Source organism: Equus asinus, chromosome 3, assembly GCF_041296235.1.
Source record: "Equus asinus isolate D_3611 breed Donkey chromosome 3, EquAss-T2T_v2, whole genome shotgun sequence".
NCBI lineage: Eukaryota > Metazoa > Chordata > Mammalia > Perissodactyla > Equidae > Equus > Equus asinus.
Genome location: NC_091792.1, coordinates 155674991 through 155702576, shown reverse-complemented (window position 1 = coordinate 155702576; position 27586 = coordinate 155674991). Strand labels below are relative to the sequence as shown.

The 27586-nt window shown below is 45.3% G+C and overlaps 1 protein-coding gene across 1 annotated transcript in view; it reads right to left on the bottom strand.

Annotated features, from left to right (window-relative positions):
• The window catches only part of STK32B (serine/threonine kinase 32B), a 331012-nt gene extending 303668 nt beyond the window's left edge, over positions 1–27344 (bottom strand). Inside the window, exon 1 of the mRNA XM_044767851.2 lies at positions 27145–27344. Coding sequence (XP_044623786.2) covers positions 27145–27196 — 52 coding nt within the window. The 5' untranslated portion in view covers positions 27197–27344. The remainder of the gene's footprint in view (positions 1–27144) is intronic.
• Positions 27345–27586: the final 242 nt, after the last annotated feature.

The window sequence follows — 27586 nt, the reverse complement described above, 5'->3', positions numbered from 1 at the left end:
GAGGCCAGGCAGCCAAACACTGGCGACCTTGACTTGGGAAGCTGGGCAGTGGAGGGTAGCCTCCTAAGTCCCCAATATCCCCCTGAGCATGACAATAGGAGGCATCCCAGATGACACTTAAGCTAGAGGGGACAAAAGCCACCAGGAGGTGCCAGGTGGAATGTGGAGCTTGGATAGATTCAGACCTAGGGGCCGACCCCCAGAGCTCTGGACCTCCAGGATTTCCCACTAGACGGCTCATGGGAAGGGCTCCCCTTACACGTCATTAACTTCACAGTATGCACAGTATGCAAGCAGCCTTGCATTTTACTTGGCTGAATTTTTAGCCTCCACTTTTCACATCATGGCAGGTATTTTTTTTAGGCGGTGGCAGACATTATAGCCTACCCTAAAGCCATTCCATCTTCTTCCTGGTGGAAAGTTCCAGTTTCCTTTGGCCAGTCCTGGGGAGTGAATCCTTGTTGACCCAGGAGAAATATGACAGTCCCATGCATTTGGGTCAGTGATTGGTGGAGGGTGTGGACATGCGACCTAGTGGTGACCAATGAGCTGCAAGGGGCAGTCTGCAGGTAGCTTCCAGGAAGTACTGTTCTCCTGATAAGAGAGGCAGGAAGGGAAAGCTTCCTCTCTTCCTTCACTCCCTTCCTCCTTTGACACCATCACATGGGGATGTGTTGAAGCTGCGACAGCCGTCCTGAGACCCCAGAGATGAGCCTGAGGGAAAAAGCCAATAGTTGGAGAACAGTGGAGCAGGAGAACAGAGAGAGCCAGGCTCTTGAATGACATTAGCTGCGTCCTGGGCCACATCCTTCTGGAAGTCTCCTTAATTACACAAGAAATGTCTTCACAGCCCAAGTTACTGTTGTTCAGTTTTCTATTACCTGAAGCCAAAAGCATCCTACTGGATACTGACCAAGAATCTCTCCCTGACCAAACTCTACTCAGGCTCCCCCGAACTTTTCAGGTGGGCCTGACTTTCGAGCTTGCATGTTCATCTCTGCACTGTCCGATTTTAGCAAGAATCCTCTAGTTGGTTTAGCTAGAATCCTCAGCCCTATACATATGATCACCTTTGACATCTAATCGGGTTCCTCATCTTCCACCATCCTCCAGGTAATGTCTGATCACCTTGGCCTGCCCTCAGCAAGAAACCTGTTAGTTTGGCTTAGCAAGAATCTCCCCTGACCCTTGCTGTTTCCTCTTGGTAATTTTCCATCCACTGATCCCACCCTGCTTCTTGACTGTAAATTCCCACTGGCCCGTGCTCTATTTGGAGTTGAGTCCAATCTCTGTCCCCTACTGCAAGACCCCATTGCAGTTGTCCCTGCCCCTATCACAATGGCACCTCTTGAATCGGGTCTTCCTAACCATGCTTTAACAAGTGTCACTGAGTAATTTTTTCTTTAGCAAGAAACCCTCCTGACATGCAGTCTGTCCTAAAGCAGGCCTGAAACTGTTACAGTGGTGTGGACCCTCCAGGGCCCTAAAACACCCTGATGCTAGAAGGGGAACCAAATTTCCTGCCCTCCCAGCAGCCTCTTTGCTAAGGATTGCATGGAAGTTGGGCTGCGGTAAAAAACTGCCAGATGTCACAGGCAAGGAAATAGGTAAGAGGTATTTTGAGCATTTAGCCTCAGGTGGAAAGGACAGGAGAGGAGGTCTTGGAAAGACGGCTGTGAGGCACATCCACAGGAAGGCAGAACAACTGGTCAACCAGGGAGAGGCTTTACCTCAAGAGCCTGCTCTGGTCATCGGAGAGAAGTTGCCTGGGGGTGCCTTGGGGAGGATCTTGAAGCTGATCTGGGGTCAGAGGGTGTGGGGCCATGACTAATTAGAAGTGTCTGTCCTCACAGCTGGCTGGGGAAATGGCACACGGCAATGACATCTTAGTGACTGGCGTGAGACTGGGGGATAAGGAAGGACAAACAAGAGGGTTGGGCTGTCAAAGGAAGTGCCTGTGTGCAGCAAGAAGATGAACAGGGTGGTGAGACATAATATTTTTTCTGGGATTCTGCGTGCTTGTTCTCATTGTCATGTCTCACTGTCACAACATGCTCATGTCATTGGTACACAGACATGGGGTAGACCATACTCAATGTAAAAAACATTAGGAGGCTCATTTATTCTTTCAACAAATATTATATGGGGACTACTGTGTAGTGTGCATGCAGTGTTCTAGTTGCTGAGTGTACAGAGAGAAACATGGCGGGCATGGTCCCTACTCAAGTGGAGCTGACAGTCCAGGGATGCAGCTCAGAAATGCAAGAGTCCTCTAGCATGGCAGAGAGGCCTGTCCTGAGGGTTCCACTGCAGACGGAGAGTCCTGAGCAAGAAGCACCCCTTCCCTCCTTTCCTTGACCTTGTCCCTCAGTGACCTAGCCCTCCCACGGCAATTCAAGGAAAGAAAACAATCACTGCCCAGTAAAATTTTATAATGAAGGAAGAAAGACTTCCCGTCTGACCCAGACTTAGTTATAAAAAAGGTCCAAGTATCCAATGATATCAATATCCCCTGCCATAGTGGTGGCCACTGTAACCATGGCAAGGATTAACACATGCAGAGTTTATCATCATTACCATCTTGCAACCTGTAATTACCATGTACACAGTTCACCAGCTTAAAATTCAACATCTTTTTTGCACATTTTTCCACAGCATTAGCTGATAAGATGCAAAATGCAGATTATGTCAGTATTCATCAACCTCGTGAATATGCAGTATTTACTAGTCAATGAAGAAAACAACATAGGGAAAAATGCTTGTCAGCAACACAGAGCAACAAGTTGTGACTCAGGAGACATTAAAAATGCCCCTATGCTTTGGCCCAGTAAGTCCGTTCCGGGGAATTACAATGATAAGAAAATAGTTGTGAATGCAGAGGAGAAAATTATAAACAAAGATGGCCAATTTGGCATCATTAATAAAAAGGAGAAATAAGAATAAGCTAAATACCCCCAAATAGGGAACAAGTTAATAAAATTACAGTATATCCATATGATGGGATAATTTGCAATGGTTAAAATATAACATTTCTCCATAATTGTTATGCATTGAATTACTGGTGCCAATTCTTCACCCTCCCATAGCTGTATTACACATCCACGTGGACGACATGGCTTCATGCTCAGCAGAGTGTACTTCCCTACTCCTTGACTTTGGGTTTGCTTGCTCATGTGACTTTCTTCACAGATAGTAACAGGCGTGACACAAGCAGAAGTATGAAATGTGTGGGCACAGTTGGGCTTGTTCCCTGCACTTCTACCACTGCCATCAGGACTCACCCCACGTTGCTTGTGCATCTCCAGCCTGGGCTTCAGACTCACATAAACATGAACAAGAAATAAATGTTCGTTGTCATATGCCACTGAATGTCAGGTCAGTATGTTATGTAGCAAAAACGGACCAATACAATGAGGCAAATTGGTAGTTACACAGACCCTTGCACTATGCAAGGGGGAGATGCAGTAACAAATACTTATTGAAAGAACAGGAAAACGCTGATGTGACATCGTTAAGTGAAAAGCAGAATAAAATGGCATTTTCAATCTAAAGGGAGAAAAAACTGCTTAGAAAGAGAACAGTAGGAAATCCATAAAAGTGAAGATTATTGACAATTTTTTCAAGTTTTCTCAATTTTTTAATTTTTCTATAATGATCATGTATTAACTGTAAAAAGAATTAAAATAATGCACGAGAACTGAATTTGGTTAACATTCAATTTATCCAGTGATAAACTAATCTTAAAAGGAGGAGAAAATAACATTGGACACAAGAGTTAATCGCTGAAATGAATTAAGAGCCTGTTTAGACATATTTTTATAAATCAAAAACACAACAGAAAAAAATGGGCTAATATAGAAAAGGAAATTTCACAAAGGACATACAAATAGTGAACAAAGACATGAAAAAAAGTTCATTCTTCTCAGGAATCAATATTACAGACAATAATGAAACCCTCAAGTTCCATATCAAATTTGTTAAATTAAGAAAAAAAAATTAACAATGCTAACACTTTTTGGAGAGAAGTTCTGGTAGAATTGTTATACTTATGCTGTCCTGGTGGCAACAAAACTTAGGACAAATGTTTTGTGATGTCAGTGTCTTATAAGTTATAAAGACATTCACACTGTTTATTTCAGTAATTACACTGTTGGAATTTATACTAAAGAAGTAACTCAAGACACGATTTATTTATTTATTTATTTATTTATTTTGCTGAGGAAGATTCACCCTGAGCTAACATCTGTGCCAATCTTCCTCTATTTCGTATATGGGTTGCTGACATAGCATGGCTGCTGATGAGTGGTGTCTGCGTCCAGGAACTGAACCTGGGCTGCCAAAGTGGAGCACACCGAATTTAACCACTAGGCCACAGGGCCAGCCCCCAACCACATGATTAACTTTAATGCCCCAAAAGGTGCATACAAATTCCCCTTAGAGTCCTTGCCTGACCCCTAAATGGGCATGAATGAGGTGAGACTCCAAGGAGTCTGGTGAAATAACAGGTGAAAACTTGAAAGAGCTGAGCAGAAATTTCAGCAGCTTCCCAGTGCTGGGGACACAGCGTTTGGTGTTCAAATTAAGACTAGTAAGAGGAAGTACCAAGTTCCAGAAGCAAAAGCTACACATAAATGAAAACATAAAGCCAAAACATACTTACCTTAACAAAGCTTAAAACCAAGACTCTAAAGATCGAAATGAACTGCCAGTGATTCACTTTCCTATAGAACAAAACCCAACACTCTTCAGAGGAAGACAACAACCAAGTGGGAATCCTAGAACCGAAAAATACAATATCTAACATAAAAAATTAACTGTATAAAATGATGTGCATTCATAAAACATTCTAAAATAATAATGCTAGCTAATATTTATTGTGCCGGGGGTGGTTTAGTGTTTTACACGTACTGTCTTCTACAATGTACCCTCTACAATGTCTAGCAGACAAAGAAAATTACTAGACACGTGAAGAAACAGCAGAGTGTGCCCCATGGTCTAGAAAACAATGTCCACAGAAACAGATATACATTATTAAGATGCTGAAATTAGCAGAACTGTATAAAGAATTTATAGGAAAAAAAATGAATATAGTGGGCAAACACATGAGGAATTTCAAGAGAGATAAGGAAAATCTGAAAAAGCAGCACGTGAAAATCCTAGCACTGGAAAATACAATATCTTAAATTTCAAAGTTCATTTAATAGAAAGAGCAGACTGGACAATGCAAAAGAGCCTGTGAACTTGAAGACAGATCCACAGAAAAGTATCCAAAATACAGCAGAGTGAGAAAATATATTTAACACACATGTGGCAAAAAAAGGGAGCAGAGTCTCCAATGATCTGTGGAATGCTATCAAGCAGTCTGACACACACGTTATTGGAGTGAAGGAGGAGAGAGAGAGAGAGAAAAAATATTGGTCAAAAGTTTTTCAAATTTGATTTAAAACATGAATCCAAGAAGCTCTGTGAACCCTACGCAGAATAAACGCAAAGAAAATTACATCTTGGCACCTTATAAGCAAACTGATAAAAGTCAAGGAAAAACAACCAGAGATCAAAAAAAAAGTTACATACAAGAGAACAATAATTTGAACGATGGCTGACTTCTCATCAGAAACAACAAAGTCAAGAAGATAATGGAGTATCTTTAAAGCACTAAAAAAAATATATCAACTTAGAATTCTGTGTTCAATGAAAATACCTTTCAAAAATAAAGGTGAGATAAAGATATTTTAGTCAAATAAAAACTTAAATAATTTTTTATTAGCAGACCTGCATTACCAGAGGAGTTAAGTCAATTTTTCAGGCTGAAAGGAAATGATATAAAACTTTGAATCTACAGGAAGTAATTAAGAACACTGGAAATAATATATATGTGGGTAAATATAAAACATTTTTTCTTTTCTTAAAGACAATTGATATTCGAAGGAAAATAAGAAGGATGCACCATTGGTTTTGTATCATATGTAGAAATAAAAATATATGACAAAATAGGACCAAAATGGGTGAATGGAATTATACTGTAATAAGATCCTAACATTACACATGAAGTGGTATAATATTAATTCAAGCTAGAGTGTGATAAGTTAAGAGTGTACACGGTAATCCTTATAGCAACTGCTTGAAAAATATAAAGAAGTTTAGCTAAAAAGCCAATAGTTGAGATATAATGGAATATAAGAAAACTAGATTAACAAAAAACACAAAAAGGAAAAAAGGAGCCAAAAACAGAGGGAACAAATAAACAAATAGCAAGGTGGTAGAAATAAACCTAACCACATCAAAAATTATACTAAACATAAACAAACTAAATAGTCCAATTAAAAGGCAGAGTTTTTCAGACAAAACAATAAAGGAAGATCTCACTATGGGCTGTTTAAACTGATGCTTAAATTCAAAGATACAGAAAACCAAAAGTGGAAGGACAGGAAAAGAGTTACCATGCCCACACTAACCATCAAAAAGCCGTGTAGAATTCAAAACAAGTAATACTTCCACAGATAAAGAAGATAATTTCATAATGATAAAAGCATCAATTCACCAAGAAAACAAAATAATCCTAAATATGCACATAACTGTTAACATATTTCAAAAGACATACACATTGACAAAACTAAAGAGAAGAGAAAAATTCACAATCATACATAGATAGCTTAACATTTCCCTCTCCATAATTAATTTTTTTTTTTTAAAAAAGCAGCAAAACTCAGTAAGGATACAGGAGACTTGAACATCCCGAAGTGACATTTATAGAACATTATCCCAATCACTACAGGATACATATTCTTTTCAAGAGTAGATGGCATGTTTACCAAGGCACATCAAATGCTAAGACGTAAGTCTCAATAAATTCCAAGGACTGAAAATAAACAGAATTGGGAATGGGAGCTGAGACAAATGTGAGAGGCGAGTCCTTTCAGACCCCAGCTCTGGATTTCTCAGTGTCTTGGTGTTGAAACAGTGGAAATCAAAGACAGAAATGGAGGAACAGGAATGGGAGGACAGCAGGTGAGGGGGTAGGTGTGACGTGCAGAGAGGAGAAAAGCCAAGGATGACTGCAAAGTCTTGGCCTGAGCAACCGGAAGAATGGAGTTTCTGTTTGCTGGTAGGGAAGACAGGAAGGAGCCGATCTGGGGATGGGGCAGACATGCAAAGCTTCAATTGGTAGGCACTAAGTCTAAGGTTCCTTCTAGACATCCACATGAAAACTTTGTGTTGGCAATTAAAATTTTGAGTCTGTGGGGTACAGGTTAAACATTGAAAAAAAATGAGGGAGTTGTCAGTGTATAATATACAGCAATATTTTAAATAGCTATTACTTTCAAACCATCTCAAACCAACTTCTCATTTGAGAACCTCTGTCCTATAGGCCTCAGCCAGAAATCTATATCAAAATCTAACAAATGTTCCCATTACTTCCAAAAAGATGAAAGCATCCAGAAAGATGGGGAGTGAGTGGCAACTCAGAGGCATAAGCCAAAAAACTAACCACATTGCCAACCTGCACACCAGAGCCTGATCTTGTGTCTTACTTGCTGGCTAAGAAAGAAAAATAATCATAAATTATAGTGCTGCTTCTGCCCCTGCCCATCAGGCCACAGAAACGAAAGGGATTGGTAAAAGAAGCTCTGAAAGGTTTATAACCTCAGTTTAAGACCATGATACCTCAGAAAGATCAGAAACATTTTTTATATTCTAGAAGAAATAAAATGTCAATGCAAATCACTTTTAAATGCAAATCCAAAGCAAACATAATTCTGGTTCACGCATGAAAGGTGTATCCTCCCAAGCTCCCTGTGATTCTCCGGGAAGATTGATGGAGATACCTGGAGAGGAGGGTTAAGAAACTCCGCTGGAACTTAGTAAACATGACATGCAGCGACTTTTCAATTTCGCTTTTAAAAAGTGCTTAAAAATAATCACATTTTAAATGGAATTTATAAATATCTTGCCCCACTTAAGTGAACTGCAGAGAATTCTTCTGTGCCATGACTTTGTTGAATTTGATAAGCTATACTGCCTATTAAGTGGGAACTCACTGGCATCTTCCACAGGGTGAAGGGACTAGGAGATTTGTAAAGCATCAGGAGGTGTATTTGGGTTTATATGTACATCAACACACGGTGATAAAAGCAAGTGTATGCAAACATATCCAATTAGGGGCACTTACGACCCTCCTCCCTTTCTTGTGGATTTTTATAATGCCTTCTTAGCCGCCAATCTCTCCCCCTGCCAACCCATCCTTCAGTCTGCAGGTATCATGATCATTCTAAAACGAAAACCTGGTCACATCACTCCCCAGATTAAAACCATTAGTGTCCCTTCATCTTCTACGAACAGGGCCAGCTCCATGGGCACACAGAGCTTGTGCTCAGAAGGGCCAGCCCTTGGTTTGGTTTAACACAGTGGGGTTGCTGTCTTTTATCTATGAAATGCTGCTTTGTAAAGGATTACAACAGAGGATGCGCATGAGCAGAGGGTATGTGCTCAGGGTACGTGTCCCGCACTCACAGATAGCGTTTGTGATGCTCCATGAGCACAGAATTCTGGGGAAACCACGATGCGTGGAGGTTCAGCAAGACCCAGAGAAGTGTGCGCTTTGTCCACACCTGAGTAAGCAGGGATGCTTACAGCCCTAAGAGACTAGAACAAGCTTGCTTCAAACACAGAGAGAAGACAGTAGTGTTCTAAGAGACTGCAATGACCAGGAACCCTGTCACATCTTTCCTTACTTGTGTTACGTCCCTGTGTTAGCTACTCACTGCTGCTGAAATGATGACACCGAAGGAAAGGAAAAGATCGGACAACTGTACACCTTGTCCTTCCAGCCTCTCCTTACTCATCAGTAAGCTGAAGGCAGACAGCGCTGTGAGGACATGCTCTTATCAAGGAGTGACATCAGAACAGCTGAGTTAATTCTGTGCCGCGTTTCCACTGTTCTGGGAAGAACGAAATACACGTGCACCTGTGTACCGTGAAATACGAATTGTGTCATTTTGGCAATTCCACCCATGAGCTAAATTCCCTTGTATTTGCATTTAAAACTGTCATTGCACACTAGAGAGATGAACGGTAAAGTTCCTGCTAATAAAAAATTTTAAACTCTGTTTACCTAGAATGCTTTTAAACAGCAAATAAAAAAACACCAAGACAAACTGAGAGACCATGAAAGGAAGGAAAAAGCTTTATTTACATTTTTGTACCTTTAATGGCATTTTTCTGGTTTTTCAACATTGGACCCCACATTTTTATTTTGCACTAAGTCTCACAAATTATGTAGCCAGCCCAGCCAACTAAGAATAAAAATCAAATTCCTTAGTGTTATGGACACGTGCATATTTGTGTCCTGCCACCCCCTCCCCAAGAATTCATGTGTGGCAACCCTAAGCCCCAAAGAGTGGGGCCTTTGGGAGGTAGTTTAGACAAGGTCATTGGGGTGGGGCCCCCATGATGGGATTAGTGTCCTTGTAAGAAGAGAAAGACTAGAATTTGCTTTCTCTGCCATGTGAGGCTATGAGGAAAAGACAGCCGTCTGCAAACCAGAAGAGAGCGCTCACCACCACCTTGATCTTGGACTTCCCAGGGTCCAGAACGGTAAGAGAGAAACGCCTGCTGCTTCAGCCACCCAGTAGGCAGTGCTGTTGTAGCAGCCCGAGCTCGTGAAGACGTGTAGCAGGACATTCCAGGCCCTTTAACGCCCGGCTCTGGCCGAAGTCTCAGGCCCCATCTCTACAGCTTCCCTCCAGCCTCCCCCACCACAAACTCCCCATAACGCTGGGGTGCTGAACCCCTTCCTGCTCTCCCCCGACTCTGCCTCTGCATAGGTTGCTCCCTCTGCCCTGAAGGGCCCTCCTGGCCCATCTTCCTGGCCCTTTTCCTTCCTTCTCACACTACCTTCAATGCTACCTGTCCCTCCCTCCTGTCCTTCTCTCAGGATTGGCCTCAGAAATTGCCATTTCTGGAAACACTTCCCAGACCCGGTTTAGGGCCTCCTCTGGAATGTTGCATTGAAGTGACTACATAATGGTAAAACTAGGTGTGTCTGTTTCCCGGGGCCGCCATAACAAGGCACCACAAACCAGAGGCTTAAAACAACAGAAATTTGTGCTCTCACAGTTCTCGAGGCTGGAATCCGAGATCAAGGGGTCAGCAGGGTGGGTTTCTCCTGAGGCTGCGAGGGAGACTCGCTCTGTGCCTCCCTCCCAGCTTCTGGTGGACCGCCTGCAATTCTGGAGTTCCTTGGCTCCAGACGCTTCGCCCAATCTCTGCCTTCATGTCCGCATGCGTTCTCTATGCGTATCTCTGCCTCTGTGTCCAAACTTCCCCTTTTTATACAAATGCCAATCCTACTGGATTAGGGCCCACCCCCACGACCTCCTCTTGGCTTAGCTACATCTGTATCTCCAAATAAGGTCACATTCCAAGGTATCGGGGTTAGGCTGCAACATATGTACTGGGGGGACTCAATTAAATCCACAACACTAGTCATCCAAAAGCGTTTTTCTTTTTTCCCCTCAAGCCCCTAAGATGATAGACATTTTCTATAGGACAGGGGCCCAAGATCTAGTCCTCACTACAGCGCCACTCCAGCCCCCACACCCTCCATAGGGGCTGCAAAAAATGGAGCAAAAGGGGCCAGCCCAGTGGCGCAGCGGTTAAGTTAGCACGTTCCGCTTCTCAGCGGCCCGGGGTTCACTGGTTTGAATCCCGGGTGCGGACATGGCACTGCTTGTCAAGCCATGCTGTGGTAGGTGTCCCACATATAAAGTAGAGGAAGATGGGCACGGATGTTAGCTCAGGGCCAGTCTTCCTCCAAAAAAAAAAAAAATGGAGCAAAGACTCAAGACTGGCCTGACCCACGTGCGTGGCCTCGACCGCAGCCGAGCGGCTGGCGGGCCCCGAGCCACTGTTCCACACGGTGGCCGGCGTCAGGCTGCCAGAAGCAGGCCGGCCCCTCTGACACGTGCACCAAGGACTCGAAAAGGAAGCCTGGAGGGCAGAGTGTGTGCGAGCGGCTGTTTCCTGGGAGAAGGGAAATGAGACAGAGCCTCCTGCAAGAGGGCCTGGCAGCCAGCGGGGAGGAGGTCAGGCCCAACCCTTCCAGGTGGCCGGCTGGAACGGCTGCCCCTGCCGGACACCTCGCCACGCACACATTTTGGGCAGCCAGGTGTCCCCTTAAGTGCCCACTGGACGAAGGACTCGACACCCGTCAGCGCACTCTACTCCCACGGCGACCGTGACAAGCTGCAGCCCCACGCTCCAGAGGAAGAAACTGAGGCTCAGGGAGGTTAAGTCTCTGGCCCACTGTCACACAGGCAATACGCAGAGAAAGCAGCACTGAACCTGTGAAAACCCCAAATCGGTGCCTCTAATCTCTATGCAGTGGGCTTCCTCACTCACAGACTTTAGTTTTATTTAATAAACCTTACACAGCACCTGTTCTGTGCCAGACTACGTTGTGAGCATTTTACGTATGTAACTCATTTACTCCTCATGACAATTTATGAAATAAGTACCATTTAATGCCCATTTCACAGATGAGGAAACCGAGGGTCAGGGAGGTGAAGAGTCAGTGCTCTTAACCACTGTGCTGGGTAAGGGGCAACCATGCTGGAAGATTCCATGGTGGACCTGGGAGGGGCGTGGTGTATCCCAGACGCACATAAGCCCAGAGGCCCATATCCTACCTCCAAGCTGGACTGGGAGCTGCAGTGGGGTTGGAGAGAGAAAGACAACTGGCTAAAGAGCATCAGCTGCAGCTCCAATGTTGGGAGGAAAGTGTGGTGCCCATCTCTTCAGGGACCTGCCGCTACCTTCAAGCTAACACACAAACGCCTGAGCCGGCCACACCCTTCGGACCCTCCACTGCCCCCCACATCCATGTACCGCCGTCCAGCACCGCTGAGAGCTCACTCATTGTAAATCCACTCAAAAAATATCCACGCAGCAAGTCTCAAACTAAGGGCCTAAAACGGTTCCCCAAATCCTGCTACACTGAATATCATTCTTTGGCATCTACCTTACTTTATCTTTACTTTATCTTACTTCCTATTATAGAAGTCTTAATCCATTTTCAATTTCAGCTAGAAATATAAAGTTCCTTTGTAAAAAGTTCTATGAAAGTAAAATCAGTCAAGATAGAAAAAGCGTTAAATAAATAGCAGTACCTATAATCCATGGCATGGTAAACAGTAATTCTGCAGGTCGGATGCACTGACTGAGTCTTGGGACAGCCTGGCCTGAGGGAAAGAACTTTCCAGTAATAGAGAAAGCAGTAAGACCAAGCACGACAACTTCATCATCTGAGACAACTCAGTGAACCTCCCAGAACCCCAGCATCCCCAGGCACAAAATGGAGCCAACGTGACCTCTTTTACAGGGTTATTCTGAAGATCACAGAAAGCTGTGTATGGAAAATGCTCGGCCCACAGCAGGTGTTTCTCAAATATAAGTTGGTTTCCCTTCCCCAGACTTCTCCTTCAGACACTGGGAGGGATTTTTCTTGTCTTTTCTGACAGATGCACAAGGACCAGCAGCTACAATGACAGACACCTTATAAAGCAGTGAGACACACAGTAGGACCACAAGGGTCACAGGTCCCGTCCTTGTGGAGACTCTGGGCTCCTGGGGGAGACAGACTTTAATGAAGTATTCACACAAATAAGTGTAGAAGCACAATTGTGATAAATGCAATGAAGGAGCACGTGGTAACTTGAGGGGGGTCCCTGGCATCTAGACTCAGTCTGGGAATCAGATAAGGCACCTTGAAGAAGGGTGAGCAGGAGAGAACTGAGCCGAGGGGGGTGGGTGGAAGAGCACTGCAGGCAGAAAGAGCAACATACGGTGAGGCCCTGGGGCAACAGTGAGCGCACAACCTGCAAGAAACTGAAAGAATGCCCACTTGATTGAAGAGCATAAAGAATAACATTGACTATGAAAGTGGCTTGCTGTATGGCACAGTGACCATGTGCCAGGTATTGGGCCAAGAACGTCAAGTGCGCTGAGTAACTTAGGCCACGCAGCGGAGGGGAACGCGGGAGCAATGGGATGGGAGAGGCGGGCAGGTTCTCGGCCACGCAGGGCCTCAGACACCGTATTACAGCTCCTGATCCTCACCCTGAGGGCAGCGGAAGCCCATGGGCCATGGGACTAATGGGATCATGCTGGTGGCTTCAAGCTATAACTCTGGCTGTTGGCTGGAGGATCTGTGAGAGCGGGAGACCAGTTAGGAGGCGGCACAGGAATCCCACAGAGGGGCGAGGCTTGAATGGAGGTGCTGGTGGTGTGGCTGGAAAGACGGGGCAGATCTGAGAGAGATCTGGGAGGTAAAATCAGCCCGGCCAGGTGCCTCACTGGATTTGCGGGGCTGAAGGAGATCGATGTGTCAGGAAAACCTGGGGTATTTTGGCTTCTGCAACTGGATAGATAATGGTTCTACATAAGAAGCTGGGAAACTCTAGAAGAACGTGAGTTTGGCTGAAGTCATTCTGAATCTGAGGTATCAATTCTTTTGAGACATCCAAGTGGAATTACACATAGGAGCACGGATTTGGAGCCCAGAAGAGAAATATCCACGAAGGAAATAAATCATTGCATCACTGTCATATCAGGATATGTGCCAGTTATTAACATATCATCTCCCAGCTCAGAGTCCGCTGCTTTGTGACACTGGAGCAGGACCCTGCCGACATTCTCCTTTTCCAGCTGGCTTCATGTTAGGCGTTGCCAACGGAGGGCGCAAGAGAGACACTGCCAGACCAGATGACACCTGCAGGGTGCCGTTTTCCACCAGGCAGCCAGCAGACAGGTGTGCAGCGGGTTCCTAGCTCTCCCCTTGGTGGCTCTCATGCACAAGCTGCAGCCAGCACCCTCTGGAAAGTTTCTCACCACCCAGTAGGCTGCCTGATCCTATGGTGACCAAGCCCTCTCCAAAGAGATGAGAAATGCAGCCGGGGTGGGGAGGGGGCCCTCTTCTAAGTTTCTGAGTTCTTTCCTTCTTCACTCACCCTCAGCCCTAGAGAGAGCAGCTGTTTTGCTGGAGTTGTACTTCTGTACCTCCTAGAGTCTTCTCTGATTCCTTCTCAGAGTTAACCTTCTTACCAGATGACAAGTCTTTGTATGACATTTTCCCTTTCTGAAAACTGGTGTGGCTTCTCTCCCTGGCCTGCCCCCAATGGATACCAGGTGACTGAACGTGGAGGGGTTGACAAGGCCACCTGGGGAGACAGCACAGAGCACTAAGGAAGAGGGCCGAGTGCTCAGTCTTGAGGAACTCTGAGATTTCCTACGAGGGAGAGGAAGCCGATCTCGCAGAGGATACAGACAAGGAACAGCCAGGAAGTCGGGGAATCGCAGGAGAGGGCCATGTTCTGGAAACTAAGGGAAAAGACAGCTTCAAGAAATGACAAGCACAGATGGGAGTGGCAAAGCTCCAATCTTTTAGCACAAAAGTGGGAGAATATCTCTAAGACCTTAGAGAAGGTTTTCTTAGACACAAAATATAAACCACAAGGAGAGTTTGCTAAGTAGGACTACCTTAAAATGAAGACGTTTATGACGTCAACAGCCACAGTAAAGGACTCGAAAAGTGAAATCACAAACACGAGAAAATATCTGCAATGCATATAACTGACAAAGAAGACTTATCCAGAACATGTAAAGAGCTTCTACAAATCAATCAAAAAAGGGCAGACTTCTAGTAGAAAAATTAACAAAGCTTTCAACAGGTACTTCGCAAAAGTGGGAACTAAATATATGAAGAAATATCAACTCATTAGTGAGGAAATGCAATTTAAAACAACAATAAAATACCATTTTATGCTCATACAATTGGAACATAGGCAAAAGTGAATAATACTAAATATTGGCAAGGATGTAAAGGGATGCCACTATACGTCCTATATGGTAGACACTAGCCACATGTGGCTTTTGAGCACTTTCAATGCAGCTAGTCCAAATTAAGATGTGCTGTAAGTGTAAAATATACACCCCATTTCAAAGGCTTAGTGTGAATAAAAGAATGTAAAATATCTCAATAATTTTGATATTGAAATCATAATATCTTAGGTATATTGGATTAAATAAAATGTATTATTAAGTTCACTTCTTTTTACCTTTATAGCGTCACTATTAGAAAATTTAAAATTATAAATGAGGCTAGCATTTGTGGATTTCTTCAAATTTATTTAGAACAGTCTTAAAGCAGATCAACGGGAATGCCTGTACACGGCTTGTCAAAGTGTGCAACCACTTTGGAAACTAACTTGCCACTATTTTATAAAGTTGAACACGTGCCTACTCAATGACACAGCAGTTCTCCTATAGGTATACATCCTAGAGAAACTTGCACATGTGCATCAGGAGACATACAAAAAATTGTTCATAGTAGCATTGTTCATAATAGTCAAAAACTAGAAACAGTACAAACGCCCACTGTCAGAAGAAAGGATGCAATTCATGGTATAGTCACATAATGGAACATTATACAGTAGTGAAAATGAATAGAATCCACTCATACATGTAGCATAGATCAATCTTAGAAACTCAATCTGGAGCAAGAACAGTGTATTACAGAAGAATACAGAAAACATGGTACCATTTTTATAAATTTCATAAAGCAATAAAACCTAAACACTGATTGCTCAGGATGAGGAAGCCGGGAAAGGGGATGGCATGGGTGGGGGAAGCACGCCTAGAGAGCTTCAACAGAACTGGACGTGCTCTGTGTCTTCGGATGAGTCAGGAGTTGGTGGGTGAGTTCATTTTCTTGCGTCCAAGAAAGAAAAGACTTACATCTGCTAGTTTTAAGAACCAAAAGATCATGGTGACCCCGGTCAGAGCTGTTTCACGGAAACGATGAAGGGAAGTCAGGCGTAGTGAGTTGAGGAATGAGTTGTTAGGAGAAAGTGAGGACTGCGTTTTTCAAGAAGCACGTTTGTGAAAGTAAGGAGACTTGGGTAGTAGATCTGAGGGGACACAGGCATCAGGGAGAGCTTATTTTCTAAACAGAAGGCTTTACGCACAGCCACATACCGAGGAGAGGAGTCAACTAGTGTTTTGAGTCAACCTTGCTGCTGAGAAGAACTAGAACAACTGGACAAGATATATCTTTAAAAAGTCTGTTTGAAGGAATCACAGAGCTATCAATGGAGTGGGGAACAGCAGGTTGAATATCCGTGAGGAAGGAGAGCCCAAAGAGATGGGTCCAGCATTGGGGGTCACTCTTCCTCAAGAAGCATCTGCCAACTCTGCAAGCAGCTTCCAAGAGGCTGAGAAGGCGACCAGGCTTTCGAACACTCCCAGGCATGAGGGATGGGTAATACTAGACATCAGCGTCTAGCAAAGAGGAAGAGGCTTGGAAGCACCCTGAGCTTTCCATAAGGACACCACAGGGCTACTGTCTAGAGGGAGTGTGACACGGATTGGGGTGGTCCTCAGAGGATGCCAATCACCTCAGTCTCTGCGAGGACTGAGAAGAAATGTAATTCCTGGCACTCCAGCTTAGGCACCTACAAAAAGCAAAAGGAAACCTTTCTGAGGAAACACACCATCACCCAAAGCCTCAAATTATCCCTATACTATTTCCTATTTAAAGCCCAGCATGTAATAAAAAAGAACTGCCAGGCAAATGAGAAAACAAGACATGTCTAAAAGAAATAGACAACAGAAACAGAGGGTTACCAAATAATGGAGTTCTCAAACATGTCTTCTAAATAAACTTGAGTAACATGGTAAGTAATTAAAAGACAGGTTCTGGGAATTGCAGCAGAGAACTGAAAGCCATAAAAGAGAACTAAATGGTAAATCTAGAACTGAAAAATGCAATAATTAATATAAACAACTTGGGGCCAGCCCCATGGCTGGGCAGTTAAGTTCATGCGCTCCACTTCAGCAGCCTAGTGTTTCGCCGGTTTGGATCCTGGGCAGACCTAGCATGGCTCATCAAGCCATGTTGAGGTGGCGTCCCACATAGCAGAGCCAGAAAGACCTACAACTAGAATAAACAACTACGTACTGGGGGGCTTTGGGGAGAAGAAAAAGAAAAAAGAAGGTTGGCAACAGATGTTAGCTCAGGTGCCAATCTTTAAAAATACATATATAGAAAGAACTTAATGGTTGTACTTAACAGCAGATAAACAGAACACAAGTAATTAAAAAAGAAACAGACTAGAAGAAAATTTTTCAGACTAAAAACAAAGAGAGACAAAAGAATTTTTTAAAAAAACATAAATACTGTCAGAGCCACATGGAGCATGGTGATAAGGTCTAATACCTGTGAAATTTGAGTCTGATAATGTGAGGAGAAAGAGAAAATATCAGAAGTGATATGAGAAGACAAAATAAGAATGCTTCAAAACTAAGAGGACCACTAAGGCACAGATTCAAGAGGCATAAGCCACAAGCAGAAAATGGCCAGAACACCATATCTCGGCACATCATGATTAAATTTCTGAAAACAAAATATAAAATCTTGAAAGTAGCTACACAAGAAAAACAAATAAGTTTAAAAGGAACAAAGATAGTACTGATAGCTGTCTTTTAATACAAAAGCCAAAAGACAATAGAACCATATCTTCAAAATGCTGAAGGAAAAGCTGCCAACATAGAATTTGATATCCAGCAAAATATTCATTCATAAGTAAAGCCTAAATAAGGACATTTCCAACAATTAGAAAGTAAGAGAATTTGTCACCAAAGGCATTCACTAAAGGCAATGCTAAAGAAAATACTTCAGGCAGAATGGAAATAATTCCCATGGAAACTCATAAGTGAAGGAAGAAATAAAGAGTAGAATATGTGAGTAAATATAATCGATGACCTAAGATTCTATTTCAGAAACCTAGAAAAAGCACAGTAAGTTAAACCAGAAAGTATACAAAAGATAATAATTAAAATGAGAACATAAATCAGTGATTCAGGAAACAAACATTAACAAAGCCAAATGCTATTTTTAAATTTAAAAAACTCATAAATCCAGGTAAGACAAATCGAGAAAAATAAAGGAGAGAAAAAACACAAATTTCCAAAATCAGAATTTAAAAAGGAGGCACCACTACAGATCCTACAAACATTGAAAAGATAATAAGAGGATATTATGAACAACATTAGGCCAATACATTTGAAACTTAGAAACAATCCTACACAAACTCTGCCAGAGGATTGCAAGAAATGGCATACTTCAAGGTTCTTTTAATGAGGCCAATATAACCTTGATTAAAAACCTAATAAAGACATTAAAAGTGTATTCTTTCTGCTATTCTGTAGAAGAGTTTCTGAAGGATTATTATTAATATTCTAATATCTGGAAGACTTCACCTATGAAGATATCTGGGCCTAGACTTTTCTTCACAGGAAAGCTCTTACTATAGAGTCAATTTGTTAATAGATACAAAACTATTCTGATATTTAAATTCTCCCTGTATTATTTTTGGTAAACTGTGTTTTTCAGAGTAGTTGTTTTATCCAAGTTTCAAACATACTGGCATAATGTTTATAAGATCCTCTTATGAAAAAGTTGTTTTAAAAAGTTAGCAAATCAAATCCAATCATATATCACGTGATGACAAAGCGGGTTTTATTCCACGAACGAAAGGCTGATTTAATATTTTAAAATCTTTAAAACATATAATTCTTCACCTAATCAGAAAAAAGGGAGAAAAACCACGTATCATCTCAACAGATGCAGAAAAAGCACTTAAATTCGACCCTCATTGAAACTCTCAGCAAGTCAGGATAGAAGAAAATCTCTTTAGTGCGTAAAAGATACCTACAATAACAACCCAACTATGTCAATAATCAACTGCAAAACAGTGAATGCTTTCTGCCTGGGGAAGGGCTGGTTTTGCTAAATGTGCCAACCAGGATAGGCTGCGTCACGCTGGAGTAACAAGCAACCCCAAATCTCAGTGGCTTAAAACAGCAAAGGTTTATGTCTCACGGATGCCATGTCCCACTTCAGCTTGGCCGGTAGTGTTGACCACACTGTTCTCACTCTGGGAACCAGGCTGAAGTAAGTTCCACCATTAAGAACACTGTGGTTGCCCAAACAGAGATAGAGAGATATGAAGTGACATCTACTAGTTCTTCAATACTTTCTCCAAGATGTGACACATCACCTCTGTCACTTTGACCAAAGCAAGCCACAAGGTCCTACATAACTTCCAGGGGACAGAGCAGTATAATTTTTTTGTATGCGTGGAAGTAAATGAGAACAGGGGATTGGCAAACAAATGGTAACGTCCCAAATAGAGAGAATGGGATGCCTATATTAATGACTTCACAGATGGAGTACTTCTGGGAGATGAACCACAGGCCAAAATCCTCAATGAATAAGAATGCTCCAAGGAGTTCACATAAACCAAGGGAGGCAAGGAGGAAAAGTCCAAGATCAGTAAGAACATTGGCCTCCACTTTTTCCTTGGCTGGCTGTGGATGAGAGAATGACCTCAGTCTGGTAAGTCTGCTTTTCTCTTCTTGGGTAGATCAGGATCTGCCAATTCTCCTCTGGAGTCCTGAACTGCTTGTCCCCATTGCTGTCTGCGTGAGAACATCCCTGTAGGATGTCAGGACCCTCACTGCTCTTTGTAGAATAGTTTCTCCATCTCTGTCTGCAATTGCTCAGAGCCCAGATTTTAGATAACTGAGTACTGCTAGGAATATTTTGTTCCTTCCAATTCTCTTAGGAAAATGCCTGAGCCCAGTGCTAGCGTAGGCTGTTTGATCCTCCTAAAATACTGGTCCTTTTTCTCTCAAGACGTTTAAACCTCTCTCTCAAGACTGTGCACAAATCCTGTCACCATCTTACCACCCTGTTCACTTCAGCTCATATCATGGGAGAGCCATCTCTTCTCTCTCCACACTTTTGCTGACCCATAAAAGAGGAATTGTGTCTTCCCCAAAAGGCAGTGGGGAAAAGTTCTGCCTTCTCGCTCAATGGGAAGCAAAGCGATATCCCGAATCACGATATTCAAGAGTCTGATATCCATTAATCATTACAGGTGGCTATTTTGGGGAAATTTCTTGGGGATTCTCTGAGCGTCATGACTGGGAGCCACCAAGCTATTGACAGCATAGAACCCCTCTGCAGACTCATTCTCTCCCCAGGCAAGTCTCAAGGGCAAAAGTGAGGGATGGGAGTAGAAAGGCCATTCTGGACTCACATCCATGGCATGTCCTCCAAGCCAACTTTACTAGTAAGAAGTCTGAAATTTCTGCATTTGTTTCTCAATAGCTTCTGAAACCCAGAGGAATGTAAGAAACTGGCCCCCAATAAGTGATTACTTGCATCTCTCATTCAACAACTCGCTATTATATGCCTTCACTGGTCCTGTCTTAGGCCTTGCACACACAAAGGTGAAAATGAAATAATTGCTGCTCTTCAAGGTCATGCAGAAGATGGACAAACAAACAATTAAATGAGATAAGCCAAAGTGTTCCAAACCACGCCTCAAGGAACACAGTATTAACAGGTGCTGGGCCGGACCCTTCTGTCTGTTTTCACCTGCCTGCCCAGCGTCCACTTGCCCTTCTCCGGTTGATACTCGAGTATTCTTGGGAAAATCCTTCAAGTACACTCTTGGTCCAAATGCCTCAAGTGAAGTCAACCCCTCCCGCGAATGCAAGGGTGGGCACGTGACCCAGCCTGGCCAGTGAGGGCCTCATTCTTCCTCCTGGTCACAGCGAGTGGTTCAAGGACAGGCCAAGACCTAATCAGAACCAATCAGACGAACCCCGGGACTTCTTTCTCCAAGAACTATGACAAAGATGCTCTCTTTTCCATACCTGGAGCTGTAAGACTGTGAGCCTGGAGGTGGCAGGGGCCCCCTGAGGAGAGAGCCTGCCTGAAGCCACACAGAGGAGAGCAGAGAATCCAAGGAGGGAGATTCCCGATGATATGATTCAGGACTCGGGTTCCAGCCATGGCTGGTGAGATCCACACTTTCATTCATTCATTCATTCATCCACCAAAAATGTATTGCGCATCTACTACATTACAGGTGTTCTTTTAGGCCTTGGGAATCCAGCAGTGAATAAATCGCACCACATCCCTACCTTTAAGGAGCCTGTAACTCCTTAGGAGGAGACAAAGACACGAAATCCCTGCTTTTAAGGAGCTTGTGACCGAGTGTAGAAAGACAGACAATAACTAAGAGGAAGGAGGGAGATGGGATGGGAGACGGCAGGACCTGACGGGCATCTGTAGGGACTTCTGCTTTTACTCTCTTCCACGTGCTGCTGGGGGGTGTGGAGTGGGAGGAGGTTGAACAGAGGACTGAAGGGACCAGACACTCTTTTTTTTTATTATTTGAGGAAGATTAGCCCTGAGTTAACATCTGCCACCAATCCTCCTCTTGTTTGTTGAGGAAGATTGATCCTGAGCTAAGATCTGTGCCCATCTTCCTCTACGTTATATGTGGGACGCTGCCTCAGCATGGCTTAATTAGCAGTGTGTAGGTCAGCACTGGGGATCGGAACCAGGGAACCCTGGGACACCAAAGCAGAGTGCACAAACTTAACCACTGTGCCACCGGGCCGGCACCCTGATGCTCATTTTAACAGGATCACTCTGGCTTCTACACTAAGGTGACACTGGAGGGGGTGAGGGCAAAAGTAAGAAGACCAGTCAAGGAGGCTGCTGTTATAACCTAAGCAAGAGGTGTGACTATAGCTTGGACCAGAATGATAGTGATGGATGGAGGTGGTAAGAAGTGGCCAGAACCAATTAATTCCTCTGAAAGAACTTCTTGTTGGTTTTCTGTCTTTGCAACTGAGCGAGGCTCATCTAACATGCCATATTCCATCTAATCTCAGATGCCACCCACATTGAAGGCGCCATTGTTTCATGTACCACTAAGAAGAAATTCGGCCAATTCATCAACGTGATTCTTTCTCATCACTTGAAAGAGCTCTTTCAGACCTGTTATACATCTCTTTTAGACCTATATAAGTTAGTGTGAACAGCTATGACCACGTGCAAACAATAAAACTACATCTCAAATGCCACCTTGGCCAGCAGTGATCATAAACCACATCCCAACTTCAGAGATGTTAAAACATGGAAAACTGCGTGCCTTAGAATCAATGACATACTATAGTGTGTACACACATGTCTGACTTCATAGAGATGACGGGCACAGGTTTTATACTTATAAAACCCATACCTATTTTCTATGAGAGTTGAAAGGTGTAGATGAATCCTACCATTCATTTCTACCAAACCATCTCATACTGATTTATGAGCATTTTCTTAATCCCCCAAGTACAAGATAAATCAAAATGCATTTTCACACGAGGCATAGATCTGAAAATCCAAGGTTTACATTGCAGGCTCCTGCATCAGATATGCACATGCCTCAGACAGACATGGACACTGAGCCCGGAAACCTACATAGCTTCCATGGCCTCTCTCCAGCCCCCACCTCTGTACATACTCTACATGTTAAAGAGAAAGTGTATTCCAAGCAATTCTGAGCTTTCTCAGAATATTTTTGCTTTCCACCTTATGCACACGCCACAAATGGCAGATGTATGGAAGCCCAGTATAGCACGACGGAGCTTCCCCAAAGGTCTAAAAAAGTTGAGACAAAGTTGGGAGCAAACCCAGCAGCATAGAGATGTCAGGCACTTTGTGAATTACAAATGACATAAAACGCCGCACGCAGGCTCAACAGACTGTCTCCAGGTGAAGCAGGACGGCCACTGTGGGGAGCAACTATGTACCACTGCGAGCAGGGATGCGCGCACCTGCAGTATTAGATGGCTGAGTATCTCCAGAGGAAACCGGCTTTTGTCGTATATTTACTTAAACCAAGAAGATGCGGTCATGTTCCAAGCTGCAAGTGAAGTTACCTGGCCCAATAATAACGCAGAAATAATATTTTTAAACATCCCTTTAACTCATGACAATCTAAAATGAGAATACCCAGAGCTGGTTAAGAGGTTGTTAAATTGATACCCCAAAATGTGGACACTGGCCATAAATTGATAAAACACTGATAAAAAACCCTCAAGAAACATAATTTAACATGTTTCCAGAGTCCTAAAAAGTACGCAATCCCTTTGACCCAATAATCTCACTCTTTGCATCTCATTTTAAGGAATTCATTTACAAGAAGAGAAATGCTTTATGTATAAAATTTTCAAGCAACTTATTTATAAAAATGGAAAACTGAAAACAACCTACGTGTCTAACAATAAGAAAATATTTAAGTAAATTATGATAGTTCCATTTGATGGAATATTACAATCCATTAAAATATTAATTTTGAAGACACTGTAGCAACATGAGCCACTTAAAATATGACGCTAAGAGCATAAGCATAAATCATGTTATCGGTGGTAGGTGTACTTACATAATAATGTCTAGACAGGGATAAGGACAGGGAGGGGAAGAAAACAACTTCAAAGCAATTTTCGACGTGAATTTGGAACAGTAGATGATTTGGTTTCCATTCCCAGAACTTGTATTACGATATGACTGCTCCACAAACGGTTTTTGGAGATAGGATCTGAGATGATTATTGTGAACGCTCAAACACTGTCAGAATGTATGGTTATCATCTTCGCCCCGACGTTTGTATAAGGAGATCTCTATCGGAGCCTGATCTGTGTGCTGGTCTCACTCTATGTGGTCAGACGTATCCGTGAGAGAGAAACTTTCCTGTAGGCCTCCAGAGGTGGCACCAGGCACAGTGCTAGGCACCAAACTCCGGAGTTAAACAGACCTGGGTGTGAGTCCCAGCTCATCCACACGCAGGCCGTGGGCTCCTGGGCGGTTTTCCTGAGGTCCTCCGTTACCTCTCCAGTAAATGCAGCTTCTGAGATCTCCCTGGCAGAGTCGAGACAACGACCCCCAACTAGATATGAAAAGCAGTCCACACGACGCGTGGGTAGTTACTGTTGTTGCAGTTTCTGGGTGCGTACGATCTGGAAGCAGGTTAAACTCCTGCCATCAGAATGTAGTCGGTCCTGGCACAATTAAGCAATGGCAAATTTTCAGCTCTGTTTAGTATTAAGCCACTTACAAACCAGACTTGTTCTGGTTGAGTAGGTGTTTGCATCGTTAACGTCCCGACAACTCTGACTTGGGAGAGCACGTTCGTTCATGGACCAGGTCACTTCCTGCCGAAAACCCTTCAGTGACTGCAGATGCCTATAAGGTCAAGTCCAAACACACAGCCACCAGGCTCTGTAAGGCCAGCCGGCACCCAGGGTCCATCTCCTGTGCCTTCCAGCCTCACACTCCACCCTGCAGAAGTACCAAACCCCCACCACCTCCCCAATGAGCCCGGATTACTCTTTGCCGTCTGCCTCTCCACATTCTGTTCCCTCCCTCTAAACGCCCTTCGCCACCTACCAATGCCACCTTCCCTGGTAACTCCTACCATTTCTGCAAGACTCAAGTCTAAGAGGAAGTCTTCTCCAACCCCTTCTCCCTGCCCAGGGTGAGGGCCCTCCTCTAGGATCTCCCAGCCCCCTGAGCTCACTGCCTGTTCTGGTTGTTTACTTGTCTGGGAGCTCCCCCAGGGTCAGGACTTTGCCTTTGTCTTCCACGTAGTCCTGGTGCGCAGCTCAGGGGTGGGTGCAGAAAAGATGATCAGTAAAGGCCCATGACATAAACGAATCAATTGGTGGCAACTAACAGCGTTTTCCTTGCACAGGGAAATAACTGAGAAATACACTGGCGAAATCGAGAGAGTTAATGTTTCACTGGGCTGAAAGCCGGCGCAATGAGGAGAGTCCTAAGCTTGTATTTCAGCTGCCCCGAAACAGGCAGTTGACCTTGGTGAGGAACAACCCCAGGAAAATCAAAAGGTTGGCTACGCCAGATAAAACTGTTTTGCAAATTAATCTTTTAAAGCACATTGTCTGGGATAAAGGATAGAGACAGTTGTCAATAGAAGGGAGGCAAATTTCCTCTGTAAATAAAAGAGAAAGAAAAATGCTAAGAAAATCACCTAGAGTGTGAGCTTTGACCCAGGCCAGAACCATGGACTCCTAAAACTGGGGGTGAGGTGTAAGAGAGAACTTTCTTCTGAGAAGAGAGTTCATGGCTTTCATCAAAGGATCCTGTTATGGGCTGAACTGGGTCCCCCCAAACTTCCTGTGCTGAAGCCCCAACCTCCAAGGTGACCGGATTTGGAGATGGGGCCTTTAAGCAGGTAACTAACACTAAGTGAGGTCATAAGGGTGGGGCCCTAATCTCACAGGACTGGCGTTCTTATAAGAAGAGGAAGAGACACCAGAGATGGCTCTCTGCATCCTCGAGGGCACAGAGGACGGCCATGTGAGGACACACGGAGAAGGGGGCGGTCTGCACACCAGGAAAAGAGGACTCACCAGAAACCAGCCCTGCTGGCACCTTGATCTTGGACTTCCAGCCTCCGTAACAGTGACAAAACAAATTTCGGTTGTTTAAGACACCACCAACAACAAATTCTGTTGTTTAAGCATCTGCAGTATCTTGTTATGACAGCCCGAGCAGACTAATATAGTCCCTTCCCAAAAACAGACAAGAAACTTCGGCTTGTTGAGAATGGAAAGTTTATTGCCTAAGCCATCCCCTCTCTCTGTCAACGAGTGCATCTTCTCACAGGGTCTGAGCAGCTCTGGATGGCATCTCACAGCACAAAAGTACTCCAAAGGGGACAGGCCTGTCCCGCACACACCCCAGGCAGGCTGTCCCACCGCACAGCACACCTACAAATGCTGATGTCAGTGTCAAGACCACTTTGACTTCCCACAAGTTCAGAGTCAACGTGACGTTGGCTGGGAAGGGTCAGCTCCACGCAGGAGCCTGCCCCACGTCCCTGTCAACCTCTCCACTGTCCACTCGGGCTCCCCGCCTGCCCGTGCCCCAGACTACAGAACCAGGAAGGCCCGGGCCTTGTTGAGTCCCCACCTCCCCGCCCCGGCCCCACTCACTGTCCTTATCACCACGTACCATCCTTGATTATTCAGTGCCGCTAGACCAGGAACTCCTTTAAGAAGGGACCAAATGGGCCCGACTCACTTAATTACACTGGCTGTACTTGGGCATCCTTTTGAGTGGGGCTGTCCAGCGAGTGCTGTCCGGCGAGTGTCTGACTACCACCCACCGCCTTGTTAGTTCTAGAAACCAGGATCGGTGCACACAAGCCTATGCCTGGGGCCATGATGAGAAGCACTGCCTCCAGGGCAGACTGTCCAGCCTCAAAGCCAGCTCTGTCCCTTCCAGCTGTGCTATGACTTGTCCCTTTCTTCAAGTGTGAACTGGAACAAAAGCATCTCCCCCATCGGGTTGCTGTGAGGACCGAGGGACCACACTCAAAGCCCTAGAACTGAGCCTGGCACATGGTGCTCAGGACCTCCTAGCTCTTCTTTGAGGCGCGGTGGAGACAAAAGCCAGCACAGTGTTCCCAGCTTTCGGATGCAGAGAGTTAACAGATAACCAATGAGACGTGCCGAGCTCAGTGCTATTATATTTATAAGGCACTTTGCACATGGGTTACAATGGTTATGCTGCAAATAACCCCATAAGGAAGAAGGTGGTGTCTTAATTCTCATCTCATAGGTGAGGAAACAAAGGTTTCAGACGGGTTAAGTAAGCTGCCCACGGACACACAGCGCTGGAAATGGGGTTCTGCTAGTCAAAATACCGAGCTCTACCGACCGGAGCTGCAAGGACGCCCAGCCCTGGAGTTCAAATGAGGTCGGGCAGCCTACAGCACTCCTCCACCAGGGAGGCCGCCACCAGCGGGACACCTTCCCGGGAGTCAAGGAGTTTGGCCAAGAAAAGTTTCCCTAGGCTGTCCTGGGCGAACGAGGGGAGCAGCGTGCAACTGCCCGTGCACGAGACCAGATGCGTCGCGAGCATGAACACACACACACACACACACACACACACACACACACACGCCGCCGCCTTGAGCCTCGGGCTCTGAAGGAGACCTCGGCTTAGGGCAGCCCGAGCATCACCCGGACCCGCCGGCGAAGCCACCTCCTCCCTGAGGCCCCGGGACGGCTCGGGGCTCAGCCTGCTCCCCGCCCCGGCGCCCGCCCGCCCTGGGGTCCCGACCCGCGGAAGCCGGCTCGGCGGAAGCCCCGCGCGCGGCTGGGGCTCGGCCCGGGGAGCAGGGCTGCGCGCGGGCGCCCTCGCCCTCTTACCTTCCTCATTCTCGTCGAACACGGGGGGCTGGTGCGAGTGGTTCCCGCCCATATTCCGCCGCGGCGCCCGCCGCTGCTGCCGCCGCTACATGCCCGGCGCGGGCGCGGGCGCGGGTGCGGGTCGCGGGTGCGGGCAGCCCCGGCCGGAGGCCCGAGCGCGCGCAGGGGCGGGGCCCGCGGGGCCCGCCGCGCCCCCTGCTCCCGGCCCGGGCTGGACCCCGAGCTCCCGCGCGGGGCCGCCGAGCCGCGCTCCTCGCCGGTGCAGCGCGCGGGAGGCGCGAGGCGGCGCGGGCGAAGGGGCGGGGGGAGGAGGCGGCGGCGGCGGCGGCGGCGGCGGCGGCGGGCGGGGGCAGCCCGGGGGCGGCCCGGAGGAGGCGGCGCGGCGGGGGCCGGGCAGAGGGGGCTCGCCTGGGCGAGCGGAGCGCAGGGCCGGCCCAGAGCA